General features: G+C 34.6%; 2 protein-coding genes across 2 annotated transcripts; both read right to left on the reverse strand.

The window, feature by feature from the left end:
* Positions 1 to 358: 358 nt before the first annotated feature.
* Positions 359 to 1378, reverse strand: LOC128206374 (uncharacterized). The gene is made up of 2 exons (XM_052908770.1): positions 1287 to 1378; positions 359 to 1058 (listed from the first exon to the last, which is right to left on the reverse strand). The coding sequence occupies exons 1-2, from the start codon at positions 1359 to 1361 to the stop codon at positions 705 to 707; spliced, it is 429 nt and encodes a 142-aa protein (XP_052764730.1). The 5' UTR covers positions 1362 to 1378; the 3' UTR covers positions 359 to 704.
* Positions 1379 to 10936: 9558 nt separating this feature from the next.
* On the reverse strand, positions 10937 to 12908 carry LOC128206373 (uncharacterized). Its single transcript, XM_052908769.1, has 3 exons — positions 12878 to 12908; positions 11328 to 12030; positions 10937 to 11116 (listed from the first exon to the last, which is right to left on the reverse strand). The coding sequence occupies exons 1-3, from the start codon at positions 12896 to 12898 to the stop codon at positions 11019 to 11021; spliced, it is 822 nt and encodes a 273-aa protein (XP_052764729.1). The 5' UTR covers positions 12899 to 12908; the 3' UTR covers positions 10937 to 11018.
* Between the last annotated feature and the right edge of the window lie 9891 nt (positions 12909 to 22799).

Below are 22799 nucleotides of genomic sequence, written 5' to 3' on the forward strand. Positions count from 1 at the left end.
CGAAAGACAGTTCATTTAAGAAATTGAATCTGAGGTGTAAATATTGAAAAAAAAGCCTTGAAACAAAACAAATGATTGTTTTGAATGATCTGTTTTATCATTCTTTATTTAAAATATCGATCAAAAGCAAAACATAAAATCAGTACTCTCTTTTATGCAAACATTCAACTGCCTTTACCTATCGATAATGATTGAATACTCTTTTTTATACTTTCAATGTCATACATAAAGACTTTGATACACTTAAAATGGAGAAAATATCAGTATGCATACCTTTTAATGAATGAAAAGTATGTCTTACAAATAAAAACATACATATTTTAAAAAACAACCGATTTAACATGTACGCTCCGTTTAATGTAACAAAAATCAATCAGTCAAAGCAATAAATTGTATCTTTTACGATAACAACTCCAAATTAATACTCTGAGTTTGAATGCACTTGCATTATATAAAAATGCATCATACTGACATCATTTCGTTCAAAATAAGTCTAACTGAAATAAGTATATTTGAGCTTATACAAATAGGTACAACAATCGTTAAATACAACAAAATAATAATACTAATCTTAAGAAGAAACTATCACAAACATTTTTAATTCAACAGTCACTAATATTGAACACAAACATTTTATATTTCATCTAATATGTTCACATTCTGGCAGACTCAACAAAACTCAAAATCACAGTTGTGCATCTGACTCAGTTGCCGTAAGCCTTCCTCAAGCTGAAAGGACACATACATCTTCTTGCCCTTACACCTTGTGATTGTTCTGCAAAGCCAACCAACGTCCCAAAACTTGATCCTGCAGTGACAACCTTACTCCCTACTCTACAGATGTTGTCACTCAACCTAATTTCTTTTGTGCCAAATCTAACAAGATAATTGCCTAGATGAATGGTCTTTTTTTCAAGACACTCATTTAGTCGATGTATAATTTGTTGTTTTTGTTCTTCGTCGTATCTTTCAGCATTTTCTACAAAGAATACAAATGTTCCGATCCTGTTTCCCATCGTTTTGATTTCTTCAACCTCGTTAAATATTGCATCAGCAATCTGAAACAAGAATTTAGAATTATTAGAATTTAACTTGTTTTATTAATAAAAATGATTACCTTGGCACACATTAAGTCATTTTTCTTAGCTTTCTGTCAAAAAAGGATGGAATTAAATCAATGCTACTCAAGCACACGATTATAGATAAAGTTTCTAGCAATACAATAGCTGGAAATGCCTTCTATGTATACAAAAAGAAAGGCAGAACGAAGTATTAATACTATATACGCAATGGTCCACTTTTGTTCCGATGTTCCTGGATTTAGGCTTTTCACTCTCGTGTACGTTGCTGCGTGCGTACATATACACTATTTCTCCATGCAGGTTGTCGCGTAACGCCAACGCTCACTTAACTTTCGTGATAGTTCGTTCAGTAACCAACCAACAACTGTTCAAGTGTTCTAAGTCTTTATTGTTCACCGTTCTTTCTAAGTATAATAATCAGTATATAATAAAGTATCATACGGGCCATATGTCCAGTCCACGCCCAAAACCTAAATCTCTCACTAAAATGAGTAACATGCGTTCATATATACTGCTGATCTCGTCCAGTTTGTGACAGGTATGCATATCTAATATCTTGTTATAGACGAAAGGATGTATTCTATAGTCATGAACTGTCACGCTAATTGGTCTAATAGCCAGCGGCTATCACGAACTGTCAGCATCTAAGTGTATCTACATTTGATCACCATGATGGAGTATTTACTTTTTGATACAAATAAATTTTGAATTCTATTATTGATTTTTGATTATTACTTTAAAGTGTTTCATACGTAACTTTTATGTTACGTAACACTTTAAAGTTGATACGTAACGACAGTTATGTGACATTCGTCCGATTTTTCTTAAAAGAAATATTTCATCATGGGAATTATTTCATCTTACTTAATATATTTTAATTTAATTTCGTTTCGATATCTGAAACCAGAGAAAAAAAATTAATGTTTCGTTTTGCCACCAATAACCCTTGCGTTATACCTTTTATCCCAATAATTTTTTTCAATAATTTTTATCAATTTACCAAGCGCCAATTTAAATCTAACAAGCGGCGCAAGCAACGCGTTTCCGCCCTAATCTTATTTTTAGGAAGTGTCATAAAGAGGTGATAATTATTTCGGTAAAGATCGGAGAAACTATCATTACTTAAACCCGCAGGGTTAATTGGTGTCAAAGTGAATTGCTCGCGAGAATGATGACACTTGCTAATGATGAGGTGTCAACAGGAATGGTGTTAATGGAGACTTTTATCAGAGAGAAATACTCTTCGGTATTTAAACTTGAGAAAAACCCTGTCAACTATAACTGATTAATGATAAAGCAGATGATCGGTAACAAAAAATTAAAAGGAGGTGGTGAATATGAAGGTACGGTTTTGTTTTGTTTTTGATATGAACAATGAAGAAAACAAAAATACATGCAAATAAATTATACCCGAAACCAAATATGAAAAAGAATCAATAGAAACAAACACAATTCACTAAAACCGGAATAATAATAATAAATGAAGTCAACACTTTCGAAAAGTCACTGAAATTGTCCCTAGTCGACACTGTTGACGTCTATGGTAATGTTCGTGGGTGGTGACCGTGGGCGGTCACTCGAGCATCCGGAGCACGTCCATGTAAGCGGCAATACCGGAAGGATGGGCGAAGTTGCTGGTCCTTGGGGCGGCAGCTCGAGGTGCGCTGTGGCACGTGTCCAAACGCTTTGGAACACGGCCGTTTTCGTGGTGAGGGCTCTCACCGACCTGCGAGAAACTGTGGCCTCGCAGCAGCAGACGCAGACATGGACCTGGCGTTGGGTCGCTACCCGGTGAATTTTCTCATGTACTTCAGTGAATATGTCCATAAATAGATAAACGATTCTTATGTACAAGTTCATGAATGATGTCCATCACTATTGTGGTATCGTCGGCTGACGATTTTTTTTAGTGACATATCAGAAGTCCTGGTGGCTGTCAACAATTTTAATTGTGGCCCTCAGGGTTTAGTTCCATCCGATCCAAGCAAGGATAAAGTCGTTGGATGGCTTCGGACATTGGGTTCGCAGCCGACGTTGATTGGTTGCAGATACCCGGTTTTTCAGGCCCCGCCTCTGATTGGGCGAGAGTAGATTCCTCACTGGCCTTGTAGACCACCTGACTGTATTGTGGGTGGGGTTTGGGACGCGATCGGTTAGGAATGCATTTGAGGAAGGCAGAATGATATTTACAAAGAATGAGAACGGTCACACTGACAAGCAGAACACCAGCTGCTATGACTGTAATTATTTTCCATAGTGGCCAGCCAGAGGATACGTCAAGAACAGAATTGGGTAAGTAAATTAATTTATCCATTAAAGCTCTTAAGGGAAGTTCGTGTATCTGTTTCAATTCATCAGGCATTTCAATTTTTGAGACGTTAGTAAGAATCTTATGGAGAGGTTCCCAGATTTGAAGTGATGTGAAATTGGGAAGTACTTGATAATGTTCATAATTATTTAATAGCAGTCTTGAACTATTTGTAAACCATGACCCCAGTGTAAAATGTTCATTATACGCTCTGCAGTTCATTTGCAACGATAGCAAACTTAAAGGAGCTTCTACTGTCTTTTTGCTATGAGTTTGAATGGAGTTTTGGCATATGATTACAAATGTTAAGTCCGTTTTGGAAGCGATCATCCAAATACCATCATATAGATATTCCGCGGCTGGTAGGCGTTTATTTGGTCTTGTTATGGTAGAGCATTGACTTTTGACTTTATTGTCTTGTTTCATAAATAAGGCTGTAATACAGAACTGGGATAAACTCATTTGATAAAGCGCCGAGCGAACTTCGCAGAATAGACTAATGCTTTGTACACAAGATTGTAATTCAAATTCAGTTAGAATGGAGAACTGAGTGCGTTCTTTATTAGTAATCATACGCGTAGAATCTAAATCATAACGAGCTGTCATACTGATATTGTCTGATTGTGTAAGACTGCGGTTTCTACTAATGAAAGGTACATCCAAATTGTAGGCTTGATATAATTCATATTGATTATTAAGTTCAGAAAGTGGAATCTTGATCGTTACAATTATATGGTCGTTATACATTATTGTGTTACATGAGAGGATTTGATAGAATTTCCAAAGTTGTGTTTGAGGATCGGCAGGAAGGGTATATTGTTGCGGTAAATTCGAGACTATGTCTAAAAGTATTTCTCTCAAATGTAATGGTGATATCAGGCTCGGGAATATTTTGCGTGTACTAAGCATATCTAACTTAGATCTAAATTCATCCAAATACATCGTCGCGTGCATTACTAATTGTTTTATTTCTTCAACAATGAGTTTTAAATTATTGTAGTTAATCGCGTATCCTTGCACCATTTCCAGTTGTTTTTCGATCCTACCCTGCCAACGAGACATTTTTATATTAACCATTTTAATGCCTCGATTAATTTATTGATTGATTGCCTGTTTTCTGATATATGGGATTGTGATACGTTTAAGACTGTTAAACTACTTTCGAGAATATGTATCACCGTTTGTTGTGTACGCGCGATCTTAGCAACGTTATGTCTCAAAGCTTGAACGTCGGAATCGTCTCCTATCCCGAATAGAAATTTGAATATGCCTCCCAAAGGTAATAAAGACCGTTCAGATCGTTGTCCTAAAGTTTGTAAATCTGTATAGCTATTTAACATTTTCGCGTAAGTGTTCTGTACATTTCCCAAATCTAATTGAATGTTCCTAATTGTTTCAATAAATGCGTCTTTATCAGTATACTTATCATTTTCCTTAAAATGCATAATAACCTGATTAGCCATTTTGGTAGAATTCATTAATCTTTGATCAACTTGATCAAGAAAGTTTGCAAATACCTGAGTGTCAATTACCAGTGCTAATTGCCAGTGTGACTTAGTAATTGAAATATCTTTAAGTTTTTGAAATATGACATTATCGTATATCTCAAAAGTTTCACTCATGCCAATCGCGTACCAGAGTACAAGGTAATTAAGGTAATTCATCCTTGTTTCTGAAAATAGATGATTAATATAATTGATAACAATCAATCATTAATAATCGATGTGTAGGTATTTACAGTATTTACAAACAATTACAGTATTTTCACACAATTACAGTATTTTCGCACCATTACAGTATTTTCACACGATTACTGTATTTTCACACAATGCACTTATATAGTGTGAAGTCTTCTACATATGTCAACATTCTTAAAGCAACTCGTAGTCGCAAGGTGTAGGTGTCTGATGTTTAGCACATCGTATTCATAAGAAAGGTATTGTGATTACAGCATAACGGACAAACATTTTAACATTGTTTTTATCGCGTTCTTTTTATGCCTCGAATCCTTCTTATGTTTTTTGACGTTAAGTGGGGGAGCTGAAACAGCCTCAATATTCATTGCTTCATCGTCGCTAGACTCAGGGGTTATCAGATTATCAGAATCAATATGATTTGTATCTGCGGGTGGGTTATTTAGATTGATGGCGCTCATAAGAGATTCAGAATCAGAACTGCTTAGAGTATCATTTGTCACCTCTGTTGGCATCTCTGTGACTTTAGATTTATTTCGTAGAATCTTTTGGAGTTCTGCGAGGGGTATTTCATTTTCACTATCAGAATCGGTGCCAAGTTCTTGCTTAACTCTTTTTGTTATAGGAGGTAAATTAACTTGATGGGGTTCTGAATCAATGGGCTCAGAATCATTTGAATCTGAACTTGATAAATCACATGGTGGGACAACATAGTTTGCTCTTCGTATAGGTCGTTTATTAGTTGTTTTGGGAATTGGCCATTCGTCAATTTTTGCATGTCGTATTTGTTCAGCGTGCACTTTAACAATAGAGTTATCAAGTTGGTTTTTTATTAGGTAGGTTAGTGGTGATTTCTGTTCGATTATCCGATAATACGGTTTCCATTTAGCATCCAATTTATTATGTCTTTGAAAGTTCTTATAATAGACAGGGTCATTTAAATTAAAGCGTATGTCTTTGGCATTCCTATTTGCATACTCTACTCGTTTTCGTTTAGATTTTTTAAGCTGTCTGCGGACTTCTGCAAAGGCTTTATGTTGCGCATTAAGCATAATTTGATAGTACTGTTCGCCATGGTATTTCATTCTGGGCTTAAGTAGATTATCGATTGGAAGAACCGGGTCTCGATTAAAAAGAAGGAAATAGGGTGAATGTTTAGAACTCTCTGATGTTGAAAATCGCATTGCGGCCAAGGTCATGTTAAGATGTACATCCCATTGTCGGACATTACCCTCTACTAGTTTTGATAAAATGTTATTGATAGTTGTATGAGATCTTTCATTTTGACCATTGGCTTGAGGATGATAGGTGGAAGTTTTTACATGATCTATGTTTAATTCTTTCAGAACGGCCTGGAAAGCACCGCTAGTTACTTCGCTACCATTGTCGGAGATTAAACGAAGGGGAGTTGAGTATCTACAACAGATTTCTTCTACCAGTAAGTGTATTAAGGTATCTGAACTTTTGTCAGGTGCTGGAAAAGCCTCTACGAAGCCTGAATACATATCTAAGAAGCAAATTATGTAACAATTCCGACTTAGCGTTTGGGGTAGAGGCCCCTGGACATCCACAGACACTACTGAGAATGGGTATGGTGCCATGTTGAGACGGTCTTGCATGGGAGCTTGGTTAAATTCCGACTTTGACAGGTAACGCATTTTTCAACATATGCGTGTAATTCTTTAAACAGTCCAGGCCAAAAGTATTTTTGTTTAATGGTTAAAAATAACCTTTGGCTACCCGGGTGCCCGTTATTATCATGATATTGCGTAATGACTAAAGGTGTTAAATGGCTGGGAATTACTAATCTTAAATTTGGCTCCTCATCGGCGTTTGATAAGTAATACAGAATGCGGTCTATTTCAATATATTTATTCTGCTCCGTTTTGCTAGGCTGACCATGTCGCAGTTTCATCTTTAATGGTAAAATATTGGCATCAAGATCTTGTTCATTAGCCATTGACATACTTTCAAATTGTTTCACTGGTTCTACGAAAGAATCTTGTTCCTCATATTCTTTATCAACAACCTGTGTTTTATTTAGATAATGGGAATTAATGGCGTTGACTTGCTTAATATTCTCTGGAACATAATTTTCGGAAATTTGAAAGGTGTTGTCACTTATATCCGGTTCGTAATCAGTGGGTGGGTCGATTTGGATAGTATCGGACGATGGGGGGCGACTCAAGAAATCTGCAATGATATAAGTTTTTCCGGGTATATATTCGATTTTACAATTATAACCAGCTATGCCTAACGCCCAAAGTTGAATTTTCTTGTTTTGCATGGGAGACTCTAAAAGATATTTTAAGGGTTTATGATCGGTCCTAATAACAAACTCAGCATTGTGCAAATAATGGTTTAATTTTTGTAATGCGTAATGTATGGCAAATGCTTCCTTTTCCACGGTACTCCACCGCGTTTGTGTATCGGACAATTTATGTGAAAGCAGATAAATTGGTTTTTCATTAGCATAATCCCCAATCTCATTTTCTTCACATTTTTGTGTGAGGCATGCTCCGATATTTTTATCTGAAGCGTCTGTATATAAAATGTAAGGCTTGTTTATGTCCGGATAAGATAAGTAGGGAATTTTCGTCAGATTGTCTTTAAGTAGTTGAAAACTTCGTTCACAGTCTGGTGACCAAAAGAATTTGACTGTTTTCCTAGTTAAGTTAATCAATGGCTCAACCATTTCGGAATACTTTGGACAAAATCGGCGGTAAAAGCCGGCAGCTCCCAAGACTGACCTAACATCTCTTACACATTTAGGAGTTGGAATTTGTCGAATTGCTTCTACTTTCTTAGGGTCTGGTCTGATTCCTAATTTATCAATAACAAAACCTAAGTACTGCGTTTCTTCTTGCATGAATTGACATATTTTTAGTTTTAATTTGAGTTTATGTTTTTCAAGTTGTTGGAATACTTTTTGGAGATGTACCAAATGTTCTTCCTTTGTTTTTGAAAATATTAAGATATCGTCTAAATACGCAATGGCAAAACTTTCACAGCCTTCTAATACTTGGTTAAGTAATTCTTGGAATCGTCCAGGAGTTCCACAGAGTCCGAAAGGAGAAGTATTAAACTCATAAAGACCTCGGAATCCGGTCGTAAAAGCAGTCTTTTCTCTATCTTGTTCTGCAAGTTTCATTTGGAAATACCCTGATTTAAGATCAAGCGAACTAAACCATGAACTTTTACCTAAAATACCCAATATGTCATCTATGAGAGGTAAAGGATAAGATGTGGGTTTTGTAATTTTGTTTAATTGTCTGAAATCTACGCAAAATCGTTTAGTGCCATCTTTTTTATCTACTATTACAATGGGAAAACTCCAAGGACTATGTGACTTCCTAATTACATTTGCCTCAAGCATTTCGTCAATTGCCTTGTCAATAATTTTCCTATTATTCAAAGGTATGCGGTATGGTCGTAATTTAATTGGGGGGTGATCTCCTGTCTCGATTGTCATGGTAACGGTGTCAGTTTGAGTAAGATCGGAGTCGTTTTTAGCGAAAAGTTTTCGATTTTGCATTATAATTGGTAAGATCGTTTCAGCATGATCTTTGGGTACTCGTAAGTCTGTCAAAATTTCATCATCAGTCATTGGATTACCTTTAACCGAAGTATTTTGAACAGAAGCAATCTCTTGAGCCTCTAATTTTTCAATTTTGCCTATAGCACTGCCTTTCCTTAACTTAATTGTTTTATGAGTGTTATTTATAATTGCAATTGGAAATGTACGTTTGCTTTGAAATTTAACCACGGAATTAACAATTACAAGGCCTGGTTCAGAATCTAAAAATGAATTGTTTATGTTTTTAATCTCATAACATTGTTTGTATCTATATTGGGATTTGATTTTGCCTTACCATTTAATAAGTACTTTGTTTGTGGTTTCAAGACAGTACATTTTTGAAGTCTCACAATTGATGCAATATGTAAATCTTCTTCCAAAGGTACATAACTGTCATCTATGCGCATACATTCTAAATCAAAATAGAGTCTTACCCCATTTTTTGATAAAAAAATCCCTGCCTAAAATGATATTTCTATTTATATTTGGTATAACATAGAATTCGTGCACTTTGTGAACTCGGCCGATTTTAAATTTTAATTGTACTGAGCCATCAACTTGTAGCGAATTGCCGTTAACTGATTGTAAATGAGCGCGTTTATTTAAGAGTTTAGGTTTGTTTTGCAATAACCTAAGAGCCTTTCGACTAATTAAACTAACTTCAGCACCTGTGTCTACTAAACTTCTAAAAGAAATGTTTCCTATTTTTATCAGACATGAATTTGGATTCCCACAAATTGCTATAGTGAATGTTGACATATGTTTTCTCCTATCACCGACTTCTTTATGATAAGAGACTCCTAGTTTTTTTGATTACGTGAGGCGTAATATGGTCTCCTGCCATTTCGACATTCCCTTTGAAAATGACCCATTTTCCCACAATTCCAACATTCAATCTTTGATTTCCAATCGTTATTTGGCCTATCACTAATTTGGTTATTTTGAACTTGAAATTCTTTACCTATGGCATTTATTTCGCGTTTTCTTGATTTACAATCTTTTATGTTATGACCGGGCCGTCTACAGTATATGCAGTATTTATTTGGTCTTAAATGATCAATTTCCATAGGTTCATGCCTATCATTGATGCTAATATCATGCCTGCTATTTTGACTCGGCGCATTACCTATTCGAAGATTAAATCTAGTTCTAAGATTTTGTTCATTTGTTGCACTACGCACCGCGGCTTGAAGAGTATCTGGATTTTCTCGCATTACTTTCATTTTTAGGAAATCATGTGCCAAACCATCAATAAAGAACCCTATTAGTTGCCTTTCAATAACTATTAGGTCGCCGTTATGACCTACAAAAGCTTCTTCCGCCATCGTTAAAAGTCGTTCTGCATATATTTGAACATTTTCCCCTGGTGTCTGTTTTATTGCCCTTAATAGACAAAAAGCATGTTGTGGATCTTGTACTTCCGAAAATCTTGATTTTAATTCCCCTTTTAGTGTATCCCAGTTATCATCAGGGTTACTTTTTAGATATCTTTGTATAAAATCACTAACTGCATTTTTGCTAGACTGATAAGCTACCATTTTTAACCTTTCGCTATCTAGACCCGTAAGAACGCCGTATTTTTCAATATTTTTTATCCAATATTTGAATTGTTTCGTATCCCCGTCAAAATATGGTACTACTTGTGATATACTCTGAGTGCCTACTACCGCCGATACATTTTGTAATTGTTCCTCTAAATTTTGAAAAATTCTACTAATATCTGGTTCTGCCATTTCTCTATGTTATCCAATAATACCGAAATTGTCACTCACCCCTTTTTCGTTTCAGGTTCGTACTTCGCCGTTGTGTTCCACGTCAACCTTGCTCTTATCCTTGGTCAGCAGGCGCCAAACTTTTACGTGTCGCGTAACGCCAACGCTCACTTAACTTTCGTGATAGTTCGTTCAGTAACCAACCAACAACTGTTCAAGTGTTCTAAGTCTTTATTGTTCACCGTTCTTTCTAAGTATAATAATCAGTATATAATAAAGTATCATACGGGTCATATGTCCAGTCCACGCCCAAAACCTAAATCTCTCACTAAAATGAGTAACATGCGTTCATATATACTGCTGATCTCGTCCAGTTTGTGACAGGTATGCATATCTAATATCTTGTTATAGACGAAATGATGTATTCTATAGTCATGAACTGTCACGCTAATTGGTCTAATAGCCAGCGGCTATTACGAACTGTCAGCATCTAAGTGTATCTACATTTGATCACCATGATGGAGTATTTACTTTTTGATACAAATAAATTTTGAATTCTCTTATTGATTTTTGGTTATTACTTTAAAGTGTTTCATACGTAACTTTTATGTTACGTAACACTTTAAAGTTGATACGTAACGACGGTTACGTGACAAGGTCTAGTATTGACTGTCGAAGATCATCGACAAGTTGTAAATGTTCGTCTGCGCTAACTGTCAAAAAGTCACGAACACCCATGCTTACTGAAATAAACACACATGTTTTAATTAGTATGTTTGCATTACAAATCGTAATAATGGTAGCCAGACATGATCTTGCGTAAACAGTGTTGTAAATTAATTCAATCATTGTAAACATGACCATCAACGATACATCACCCAGCGATTTAAGATGCATTCAAATTCATGTTTGATTGCAGTTATGTTCCATTATTTAGGGATGAAATCGAAATACCCTGTCGATCAAAGCTGCTGGACATAGCTGCATCTTCTCCGTAGAATGTCTTTGTCATTTTAATTGGAGTGACTGGTGTTTTTGCTCCAGATATGTGGAACTTGTTTAGTTTATGAAAATAATCTCTGTTATAACATGCGTTAGACATCACATATAGTAATTCTGTTCTCTCCTTGATATAACCTAGTGCATACATTTCGAGCATGTCACTAGCATCTTCTGCAAATGACTCCTTCGTTGAAACCCAGATATGTGCGTCTCCGGCCTTAGAGTCATCTTTTTGGCTCGTCGGATCATCATTGATTAATATTACCAAACGTCCAAAGAATTCCGGTATTCCTCTCGTTTTGCTGTATGCATTAGATGACGCAACAAATAAGATGGGCGTTTTGAATCCTTCTTTCATGTTCGTAAAAACTCTTTTCTTAAACCTTTTCATCGACATATGAGTTTCAATAACTTTGTCTTTATCTAATTCTTTAAAAGGAATGTGTTGTAGTTCAAGAAGATTTTCGTCTTTTTGACAAAATACGTTGACAATAACATTTCCGAATTCTAGCGGTGAATCGTTTGAAATGCCACATTTTTTAATGAGTTTGTGGCTTTTTCTGTTTAGTCGCTGAACATGCTGACACGTAAACCGGTATCTTGGATACGCCTCCGGTGGCAAATCGAACTGCTTAACGGTTTCCATAATAAGTTGCTATAAGAAAAGGATAAACGTTGACAATATTTCAATATCATACTGATCCATGTCAATATTCAGTAGTACTTGATGTTATATCTTATTAACTTCAAAGACAGCGTAATCGTTCTAAAAGCCGACTGGCCCTTTAATGTGTGAATCTGAGCAATCATTTACGCACTATTCCTTAGCAAAGGACAATCGCCACGACGGACATTATTTCATGGCACATATTATCTTTAAATAATCCATTTTTAACAAATAACTGAATAAAACCGACTTAACATTACTTGTCCGTTTAAATTGAAGTTGTTTTATCTATACAAAATGCTGGCGCCATTCCAAAATATGACACAAGTGTATTTCGTACATCAAACCAATATCTACACTGGACTCAATAGTTTCGTACAAAGGACACTTTAGTAATCTTAACATGCGCAATTCAGCTGATATGTGGTACAATTATTATCATTATAACAATAACAGGCAGAGTGCCAAAACAGTTTTTTTATGAATTTTAGCGCATTTATTCTTCCTGTTAAATCCATTTACACTTTACAATTACATTATTATTGAATGGTTTTGATGTTTATATATTGTTTTGAGAAAATTAGTATAGAGTTAGTAAATGGAAATTATAAAGGCATTTAAATCTCTTTAAATCAATGATGTAGTATACAAACAATGTTATTTCTGCAATAAAAGAAATATTATAAGGGTAAGTTTATAATAGTGATCAGTATAAATCTAGCAGATCCTGTAATTCTCACGCATACAAGCATACAAGAAAACATTGTTTACGTAAACTATTGATAAATGTATACATTTTCTGTCTCAAAAACTAAAACAAAATGATAAAACTTACCTTCTTAGTCCAAAAGTACATTCAAGAATTAAGACACACTAGAACCATTATTCATGAGTTCACTTCTTCTAAATCAGATCAGTCGAACATACATATCTAATTGTTCTGATAATAAAAATTCCCTACGTATATACTTAACTAAAGTTAACTTGATTCATAGACAACTGGTCGATTAAACCTTTACAGATTTTGGTAACTAAACACCTTTTAAACTAAATTTTGTGAATTGATACATGTACCTCCCCAAACACGAATCATTTATTTTCTACCCAAGTAATATTTTACAGATAGCTATAAGTTATTCAGGTGCAATTGATATAGTTAGCTGATAATAGAAATGAGTGATGATATCCATGTCGAAACGTAAGCTATGCTAAGTGACCTCAAGAACAGAAGAAGAAAGAATATATTGCGCGTTTCACGCATCGATGTAAACTTGTTATAACTTTACGTGTAACTTATATATTTACACTACAGTAAATCAAAACCTATTGCAATATTTCTGTAACATGTACATCAGGTTTTATTAAATAGTTTCAAAGTACAATTTTTTTAGGACTGGTAGATAACAAATAATTCAATTCAATTACTTAATAAAGACATAAATCGTTTAGAAGCACGAGGCAACGGACTACGGACAAAAGCGTATTCCCTCCACAGACGCAAATATACACACAGCAAACACACCAACAGCCACAAGCGAGGAAATGAAAGTAAAGCAAGCTACATATTCAAGAAATAAGCAGTGTCTTGATAGATATTTCGGTATCGCCCTTGAACGGTCAAATTCAAACATTCTTAAACTCAATATGACATAAAACTATTTTGTATAGCTGTAACACCACACGTGTATCAACATCAAATTTTAAAAGCGGTGTCAGAAGACTTTCCCTTATACATCTATCGTTTCTCTTTGTTAATCCCTTAATAGAAGAAAACAGATTTTAGTGTCAACCAAAGAACCCTTTTCCAGTTTTGGAATCATTGGGATGTAAGCAAATACATATAAAAATGCAAGTGTTTTCTTCTATCAAGTTCTTGTATTAAATGAAATAATGAAGTTTTGTTTTGCAATATGCAATCAGTGCGCACTCTTGGTTGTAATTTACAAAGAAGAGTATGTTTTATAGAAATACTAGTTCTGAATCAAATCAGTCTGCGTCAAATACGTTTGTTAAACAGTTGCCGAGAAATGCATAAAAAACATAAGAACAAAGCAACAGTAAGATTGCAACGATTCGGTAAAATGTCATGCAAATCGGGGGTTGGGCTATGGAGTTAGAAGGTTTCGTTAAAATAAATGTGTTTATATGAATTTCGATGTTAGTTTTATTAAAGAGACCAAGCATTTTCCCTGGCTAATGTTACACGAACTGTATTTTACCGGTGTGTTTAAATTCCTACTTTCAATTCATCTAGAAAAACAGATGCAATACATTAGATATCAAATATAAATAGTTTCCAAGATGACAGACATAAACGTTGGTTATATAACAGTATTGGTCGAATATTAAATGTATTAACAATACCTTAAGTGTAGAAATATGTACATCATTATTCAGTAATATTAAGCTGATTCGCATTTCGCGCAAAATGTAGTTTAACGAATGTTCTTCATAGCTCTGTATAATGTAGTAAACAGGCATTGAACTGCGACTATTACGTTCAATACGGGTGAGAGTAAAACAAACTTCATTTCATTCATTCTGAAATCTATATGCTTCGTTTACCTCATTCACAATCTTGTATAAATGTAGTCGGGTGAATGCTTACAGGTAATATGATATTAAGTTAAATTAAAGTGCTTTATAGTGCGTATATACTACCAATTAGTTTTACTTTGTAAGTCTATATTTTTATCGTATACTATCCTATTGAATATATGTGTACCTACTAGAAACTAATGCTTGAACGACGGTCATGAATTCAAATTGAAATAAAACGTAATTTTCATCAAGTTCAAAGTGACACTTTTATTCAAAATCAATATATTTTTTTTAAAAATACACATGTATAAGAAACATAAATTATGAGTGATACACCCTTAACTACTTACGAAATCATGCATTTATGAAAATAAGATTACAGACAATAAGATTGTCACCGTGAATTTAATAGCTGAACACGCAATCTAAAAGCATTTCTCCCGAAATTGAAATTTACCATGAGTATGAAGAAAGTAGATCTCCATTTAGATAAATAAAAATACTTAAATGACACCCAAAATTAAACCAATGATAAGTAACCTTTGCTTACAAATTATGTACATCACAAAGTATGGCATTAAGCAATAGTAACAATAGCATGATGTAGGAGGTAATGGATGTATAAACTGTGAACTGAAGATGTAGAAGTTGTCGCCCTCGCTTTAGAAAACGGTCTGCAGGTTGTGATTAACTTAAATATACAAAGTTATACAAAAAAAAAATATCAATATGAATAACGATGATCCTCCGGATAAGAATGGAATGAAAATGCTGATAAACACCCTTACAAGTTGTCTGAAAGAAAGAAAAATAAAATTCTCTGCTACAATTTCTGCAAAATCAATGTAAATAAAACAAAGCAAATCATATTACAAATTTACAGCAAAATACACACAAATTATGGAAACGTGACTTAATAATGCCAAGTTATTGTATGAAATGAGCAATTATTTGAAACTTAAAGGGACTCAAATTTGAATTTAAAGATATATTTCAATGCACAGTAATTGTTTTCAAATTTTATTTACCCATGAAAATTGTAATGGAAATTACCTAAAAATACAAATTAATTCCTTAAAATGAAATAAATGATTACTGCATGACAATTCCATCAATAACTTTTTATAATACTAGCGTTATAATATATTGTAGTAAAAATAAATAACAGAGACTCATTTGAACAAATGTTATGCAAAGCGAATACCAAAATGCCAAATGTCCTCTTAAATGTCCATTTTTTATACACTACCGTAACAAAAAAAAGTTTTCAAGGCTGTGATTCTTGACTGAAAATGTTATTAGCTATATAAAATTCACGATCATTTATCAAGGACGAAAACTGTTACAGAACACTATAATTGTTAATTAGTATACCTGTGGAAAAATCTTTATCTATACGAGTAAGACACAGATACAGTATTTGAATAAAACTATTGATTCTGGTTAATATTCACTTACTATAATTCTCAAATGCTTATCAAAAGTGTAGTTTTGGCCTTAACGTCGCAGGATCCGCACATTTGTGATACAGCTAACCGGTCCCGCTTCCGTTCTTGTGGCTCGTGTGAGGATAGGTAACCGTCCTAGGACATATGATATAATTGGGATAAGTCGGGTATACGATAATATGAAACAATTGCTCAATGAGTTTTTACTATCGACATGAAAATCAAATATACATAACACACAAAAAACATAACAATAAGCTGTAATTAACAACCTGGAAATAAAAGCATCCCACTCAAGGGGTTCCCTGGGTTTCTAAAATATTCATTTATAGAGAAATCTTCGATCATTGTCCCCGAAACATCACGGCCTCGCCCCAGATCCTTGATATTTGTTATGCCGCCTCATGTAGTTCTTAGCTACCTATATCCATAGCAACTACTGACTCCCTTAGAAATTATTGGCTTCCCTAACAACCTTTCTTATCAACCACTTACTGACTAGGTATCTCAATATATCCTTTGCTGCCGATGAATACTTTAGCAACAAATTTCTTCTTCAGCAACGAACAATCTCCTTTGCAACCAATGACTTCATTAGCAACACATGACTTCTTTATCAATAACTAACTCACTAAGCAATCAATGATTTGTTTGGGAAGCAGTGACTTCCTCTACAACCGTATTCCTGCTTAGCAACCAATGACCTTCTTAGCTACCAATGTTTTCCTTTTTCATTGGCAACAATTGCTTACTGGTCACTTATTTCTACTTTAGCAACCAGTAACTGCCTGCGTAACCAATGACTACCGTGGTACCCACGGCATTTCTCAGCGACTACTTACATCCAATGACTTACTTCTTAGTAACCGATGACTTCCATGCTAGCTATTGACTATTTTGCGACCACATACTTCTTAAGCAACCAATACATTTTTTAGAAAACAACGACTTTCTTAGCAACCACTTGCTTCCCTAGCAGCAACTTAAATTCATAGCAAGCGATGTCAAATGAACACCCATGACTTTTCCACAAACCTATGACTTTCTTAGTTACAATTGACAACCTAAGTAACAACATTCATTCATACTAGCTAATCACTTCCTTAGCATCCTCTTACTTCTATAGCAACCGAGGACTTCCTTGCAACACCAACCTTACAAACGGTTTTCTTCTATAGCAACCAGTATCTTAGTTTAGAAACTTAATTGTCAAGTTCAACCTTTCGAAAGGAGTTTAGTTTCAAAACAAAGTTGGTGTTTTTTTCCCTTTTATTAACAAACCATCGGCCGCCAGTATAATCAAGGCATTGCAGCATTCAACACTCTCAGTGCTTTAATATATGAATATGTTTTGAAATATGTCAAACGTATGCACTAGCAATAACATACATAACGTATAAAGATTATTGTTTGGAAATATACTACATGTACTTTGGATATCAGACGTGTAAAATAATCGGTATAAGTCTGTTTTACGGTGTTAAGAAAGAAATATAAAGAGGGTACTCGCCCCTCACCCTTTTTAAGAAGGCTTTTACCATTGCCAATGCACCTCGCACGCATATTCGGCGCTTCTGTCATTCAACAGTGCTCACGCGCGGTGAAGCTACTTATGTTGTTTTTTTCAATGCTTATCACACTGTTGTCAACTTGCCCCTGCCATGCCAAGTCCATCAGTGCGTTCAGTGTTTTGATTGTTTGAGGAAAGAACCCGAGGGAAGCCTACAAACGAAGTGAAGTAATCGCTTTGTGGAGATTGCTCTGACAAGCGCGAGCAGTAGGTACACATATTATAAAGTCCCTCGCTCATAGAAACTCCCAAACAGGTCTTTTATTTAATTTTTATTAAATGAAATCCTCAAAATTAACGAATTCATACCTTTTCCGGCAGAAAAAACAAATGCAATATTAATTGCGTAGTAAGGATTTTTCATTGTATACAAACATTTAATTTTCAACGATAGTATTCAGTTTTCATTTAGTCTATAAACTATTTTTTTTTAAATGTTTTCTAGTTAAGAGAAATTATAAAGCAGTTGAATAAGTGTTGTAACTGTTGTTAATCATAGTTATTTGATTATAAGAAGAGTTACTTCAGCTATCATCAAAATCAGCTTTGCATATTGAATTATATATGAGACGAGAGCACGAACATTTACGAGGTTTATTCTTATGATAATTCAGTAACTCAACCAAAGTTTTATTGTTCGTGAATGTAATAAGAACAGCATAAATATATTATCCGTAACGTCTAGTTATACAATTAATCGAGAAGCATCGACTATAGATGTATTGAATCACGCTATACTTTAGCAAAGATATTCATAATTGATCAAAAACAAAAAGACAACTAAACCGATTACCAAAATAAATACAAATGTATATGCTTCTTAAGAGTGCATAGTGCAAGTGGCTTAATTTATAACTCTGTGCATTGTCACTATCATTTACGCATTGCAAAACTGCAAAGTCAAAGATCAAACAGGTATCTTAGAATGAGAAAGAGCCATATGCTGAAAAAGTTAGGTAAGTAAGATATAAAAATAAAACTTCTCTAGCATAAAGACTCACAAAATGTGTTTCGCCTGTACTACTCCTCCTAAAGCAATGGATGTGAAATTTTCGTTTGACATTGTTGGACTTTTTTAGATAAAACTCTCAAATATAAAAGTAATTAAACGTGAAATTTGAATAATATATACTACCGAAAGTCACAATAACATGAAAGGGAAATAAAATATACAAATTTCTCCATATAAATAGGAGCCTAGAAAACCGGTTATTTGAGTGGGTTAAGAAAAATAAAGCTAAATAAAATAAGTGCATTGAGAACATTAAAAAGACAATTATTGACAACATATTTTTTTCGCAAATGTATCAGATGCAGAATACACCAAAGAACACTTTTCCGCCGCCAGCTGGCACATCCCCATCCACGGGCATCGCAGTTACTTAAAGACATTAAACAGCTGAACTCAGTATTGCCAAGCATAAACAAGTTAGATCAAGCATTACACCTTGTAATTGCAAAATTAGGAGACATAGAAATAAACGTAAACAGCAAAGAAATTAGTATAACTGAAATAGGAAAGACTCGCTCTTTCATAAGCACTTTATTTGAAGCGCAATTAAACCAGAAGATGCACCACGTGCGATATATCGGTGATGAACATTTCATATACAACCGTCATTAGCAGCAGCCGACTTGACCGGAAGGAGCAAACGGATCAGCCACATCTACCTCTGAGTGAGGTCACAATCAGGAACTGAAACTGTTATTGTGGAATATAGACGTTTTAATGAAAAAACACTTCGATACAGATTTGCACTCCGTGCTAATGGCGGTGGTGGTGGTGGTGGTGGTGGTGATAGTGATGGTTACGGTGTTGCTGATGGTGCTGATTCTGTTGTGATCTTGATTTGAGAAAGAATGCACATGTTTTTGAATATTTCTCTAAAGAAGGTTGTCAAAACTAACCTGAAATACGACTCGCTTGCTCACGATTGTTCACAAGGAAATAGTTGCCAAGTAAATGATAGAATCGCATTATATAAATTGTTCGAGAAGGAAAATCGAGCTTGTGGACAAAGTGACAACTACGTTAATTTCTTTCATTATACACTTGTTTTCATAACAAGTTCATAACAAGGTTCCAACTCTAAAACAAGCTAGCATACTGACAATAGACGATGTAATGGTAATAAATCCTAGTGTATGTTATTTGTCGCGTAGTCAGTTAACTAGTATATCTTTGTTCTTTGTTTAACCTGAAATCATAATCTACTGTTTTGCATTTTATAGTCTTTTATTTGAAGGTTCTTGCTGATTGTCATGCCCTGATGGAGCTAACATTCCTCTTGGAAGAGAGAGGCATACGTGCACAAGAAGGGAAATACTAAGACTTGGTAAACATCTGTAGAGAGAGAGGGGTTGGAAGACGTGGATATAGTGATAGTTGGGCATAGAAGTCAATGAGAAAAATGCTGAGAGCCGTGGTCATCAAGGATGAGACATATACGTCACTGACTATGCTCTTGGAACATCTGCAGCGAGAGCGACCAGTTGACTCTGTCTACGACGCAGTGAACCAACTTGGAAGCCAACATGGACGAGGTAGTGACTGATCATTATTACCCGCCCCATCAAGTAGAGGGTGCGGGACGAAACACCCAGTGACAAATGGGCAGTCGGTTGACGCCGTCTACGTTAACCATTTCATTTGTATCTTTAAAAGTGTTAATACAGAATCTCTAAAAACGTCATGTCTGGATAGGTTACTAGCTTTGTTTTATCTTTGCAGCCTTACTATTATTTCGCGAATGAAAACGGGAACCAATATGCTCCTTTTGACTGAGCGCTGAATCTTTAAATCGTGAATTTTAAGTTATCATTCATATCTTCAACTAAGGGCATTTTTTTATATCTTTACATTTTTTTGGAGCGCCGTACTTTCATATTGCAAAACCCAAATAAAAACAAAATTAAATCTCGTATTTTTTTTACTCCCGTACGTTCCCTGAACGTAAATAACAAATTAATATTAGCATTATATCACCAATATCTCAGAACCAACTTGTGTACCAATTGTCATCAATAATCGAAATGCTTCAGAATCAAATATTGGAAGTGAAAAACAAGTTGTTCTATTACTTTCGTAAGATTGTTTATCTCAATATTAAATGAGAATTTAAATCCTTATAAAACACTGAAATGGATGCTATCATAACAAAGTTGTGTACCTGATATGACAGAAAAAAATCTGATAATACTATTTGGCAGTCAGTGCAATTAATCAAACTGATATAGATCTACACTGGCTGCTCATGTCTCGAAGGGCATCCATTAAGCAGGAGTTAGAAGTGTATCATTCTGAAACAATTCTAAAATCAGTATTGAGATCTTATATTTTTTTAAACATATTAAACTTCTCAAGTTCATTTCAATGTTCCCGAATTTTCTTTGATGTTGTGTATCCGTATGCACGGGCCATCTTTTAAAGTGAGGAGGTATTTCATCAGGGCTAGGAAGTTATTTGGTTATAATTTATTTTCTATATGAATACCACATTAAATGATCAAGGTGCAGTTTGTTGAAAAAGGAAAAAAAAAGTTGACATCCTTTGACATCCATCCGTGTCTGAAACTTTGTGGGATTACTTCACTATCAATAAGAGATGCTTATAATGTGCTCACCCCTTTTACTGTAAACTGTAAAAAAATAGAAATACATATTCAGAGTTATGTTATACAGGAACACTTACACGCACAATTTTAAACAAGGTAAATCACACAATCGATAACATACCAATCTAGCATACTATTTATTTCATGCATATCGGTGAAAGAATGAAAAATATTGGTGTATGATAACTTGGTATGCTTTCATTGCAGACAACTCGGGACATCTTTTATAAGATTTGCTTCCCTTGACTTGAATAAGGTATATGAAAGTAAGAAGTATAATATAATTGTTGTCGTCTTAAGTGCCGAAATAGACACAATGGTAAAATCGAATTGTCAACATAAAAGTATGCATTATTTTGAAATGAACAAATATTTGCGATTGATTATAACTATTAGAAAAGAATGAACTTACCATTTTTATGTAAGAACTATTTCATACTGTTACAATTTACCCCTTTGGTAGGTAAATAATATTTACTTAGCCGCATATGCTAGTAATAGAGTTGTAGATCATTTTCACCTAGGAATTCTATACAAACATGTATGCACAAGCATTTTGAATTTAAGTGATTTTCTTCAACTATTCACCTAGCTTCATCAGTTCATGAATTCAGTTTTCTTTAAAAAGTATTGTAATGCTCGGACAAGGCTTAGAGATAAAGGAGTCCCGCCTTATCAAACAGTTCGGATTGGCGGTTATTAAATCCTTAACAATTATTACAGATTAAACACCAACCATGATTTCCAACAACTTGTTGTCGAAAAAGACTTCCGAAGTATTCCCCCCTTATCCATCTCAAAAGCATCTTCGGGCCAATCCTCGATATTTTCACCGATTTTTCGTAAACCCAACTTTTAAACGTGACATTCAAATTTAACAAATTCGCTTTCTCAACAACGAAACAATCTGCGGCTGCACAGCGACATGAATTCGCCACCGAAGAAATACCGTATGATATAGAGTCGTAGAGCGGCAGTGAATCGATAAACAATACGAAAAACACAGACTTCCGTTGATTTTACGTATACACACTTTAATATGTCCATATTTGTTAGTTCATATCTGTGAAAATGGTTCGCGAAAGAAAGAAAACATGTCAAATGTTCCATTTTCATTTACATGTATTTCTACGCGACATATATTTCATTTTTCGTCATGCATTTGCTTAAATACTTGTTTTGTGCCTTAACAAATGTTAAAAAATTAGATTTCGTTGATGGTATGAAAGTTTTATCTAGACCTAATTTCAATTGCAACAACTATTTTCATAAAGTAGTGCTCTATTTTAAGTGGACTTACTTCTCGCGTGAATTGAAGTGGCCTTGACATAGCGGTTATGCCGCATTTACTTCTCATGATTACAGAAAAAAGAATTCTGTGACCACTCGTGATATAAAATACGATCTTACACTGAATTCAACAAATATCCTCTCAGCAACGTATATTCGGAACATGATATTTTAATATGACTCATACGTGTTGAATTGGTTTTAATGTGACATTCAATTAAAACGACCCAATTATCAAAAGTAAAGTGCCGCTTTTAAACTTCCGCGTCTATCTCGGGTTATGTTGAGGTTTTA

Source organism: Mya arenaria, chromosome 10 (genome assembly GCF_026914265.1).
Source record: "Mya arenaria isolate MELC-2E11 chromosome 10, ASM2691426v1".
Lineage (NCBI taxonomy): Eukaryota > Metazoa > Mollusca > Bivalvia > Myida > Myidae > Mya > Mya arenaria.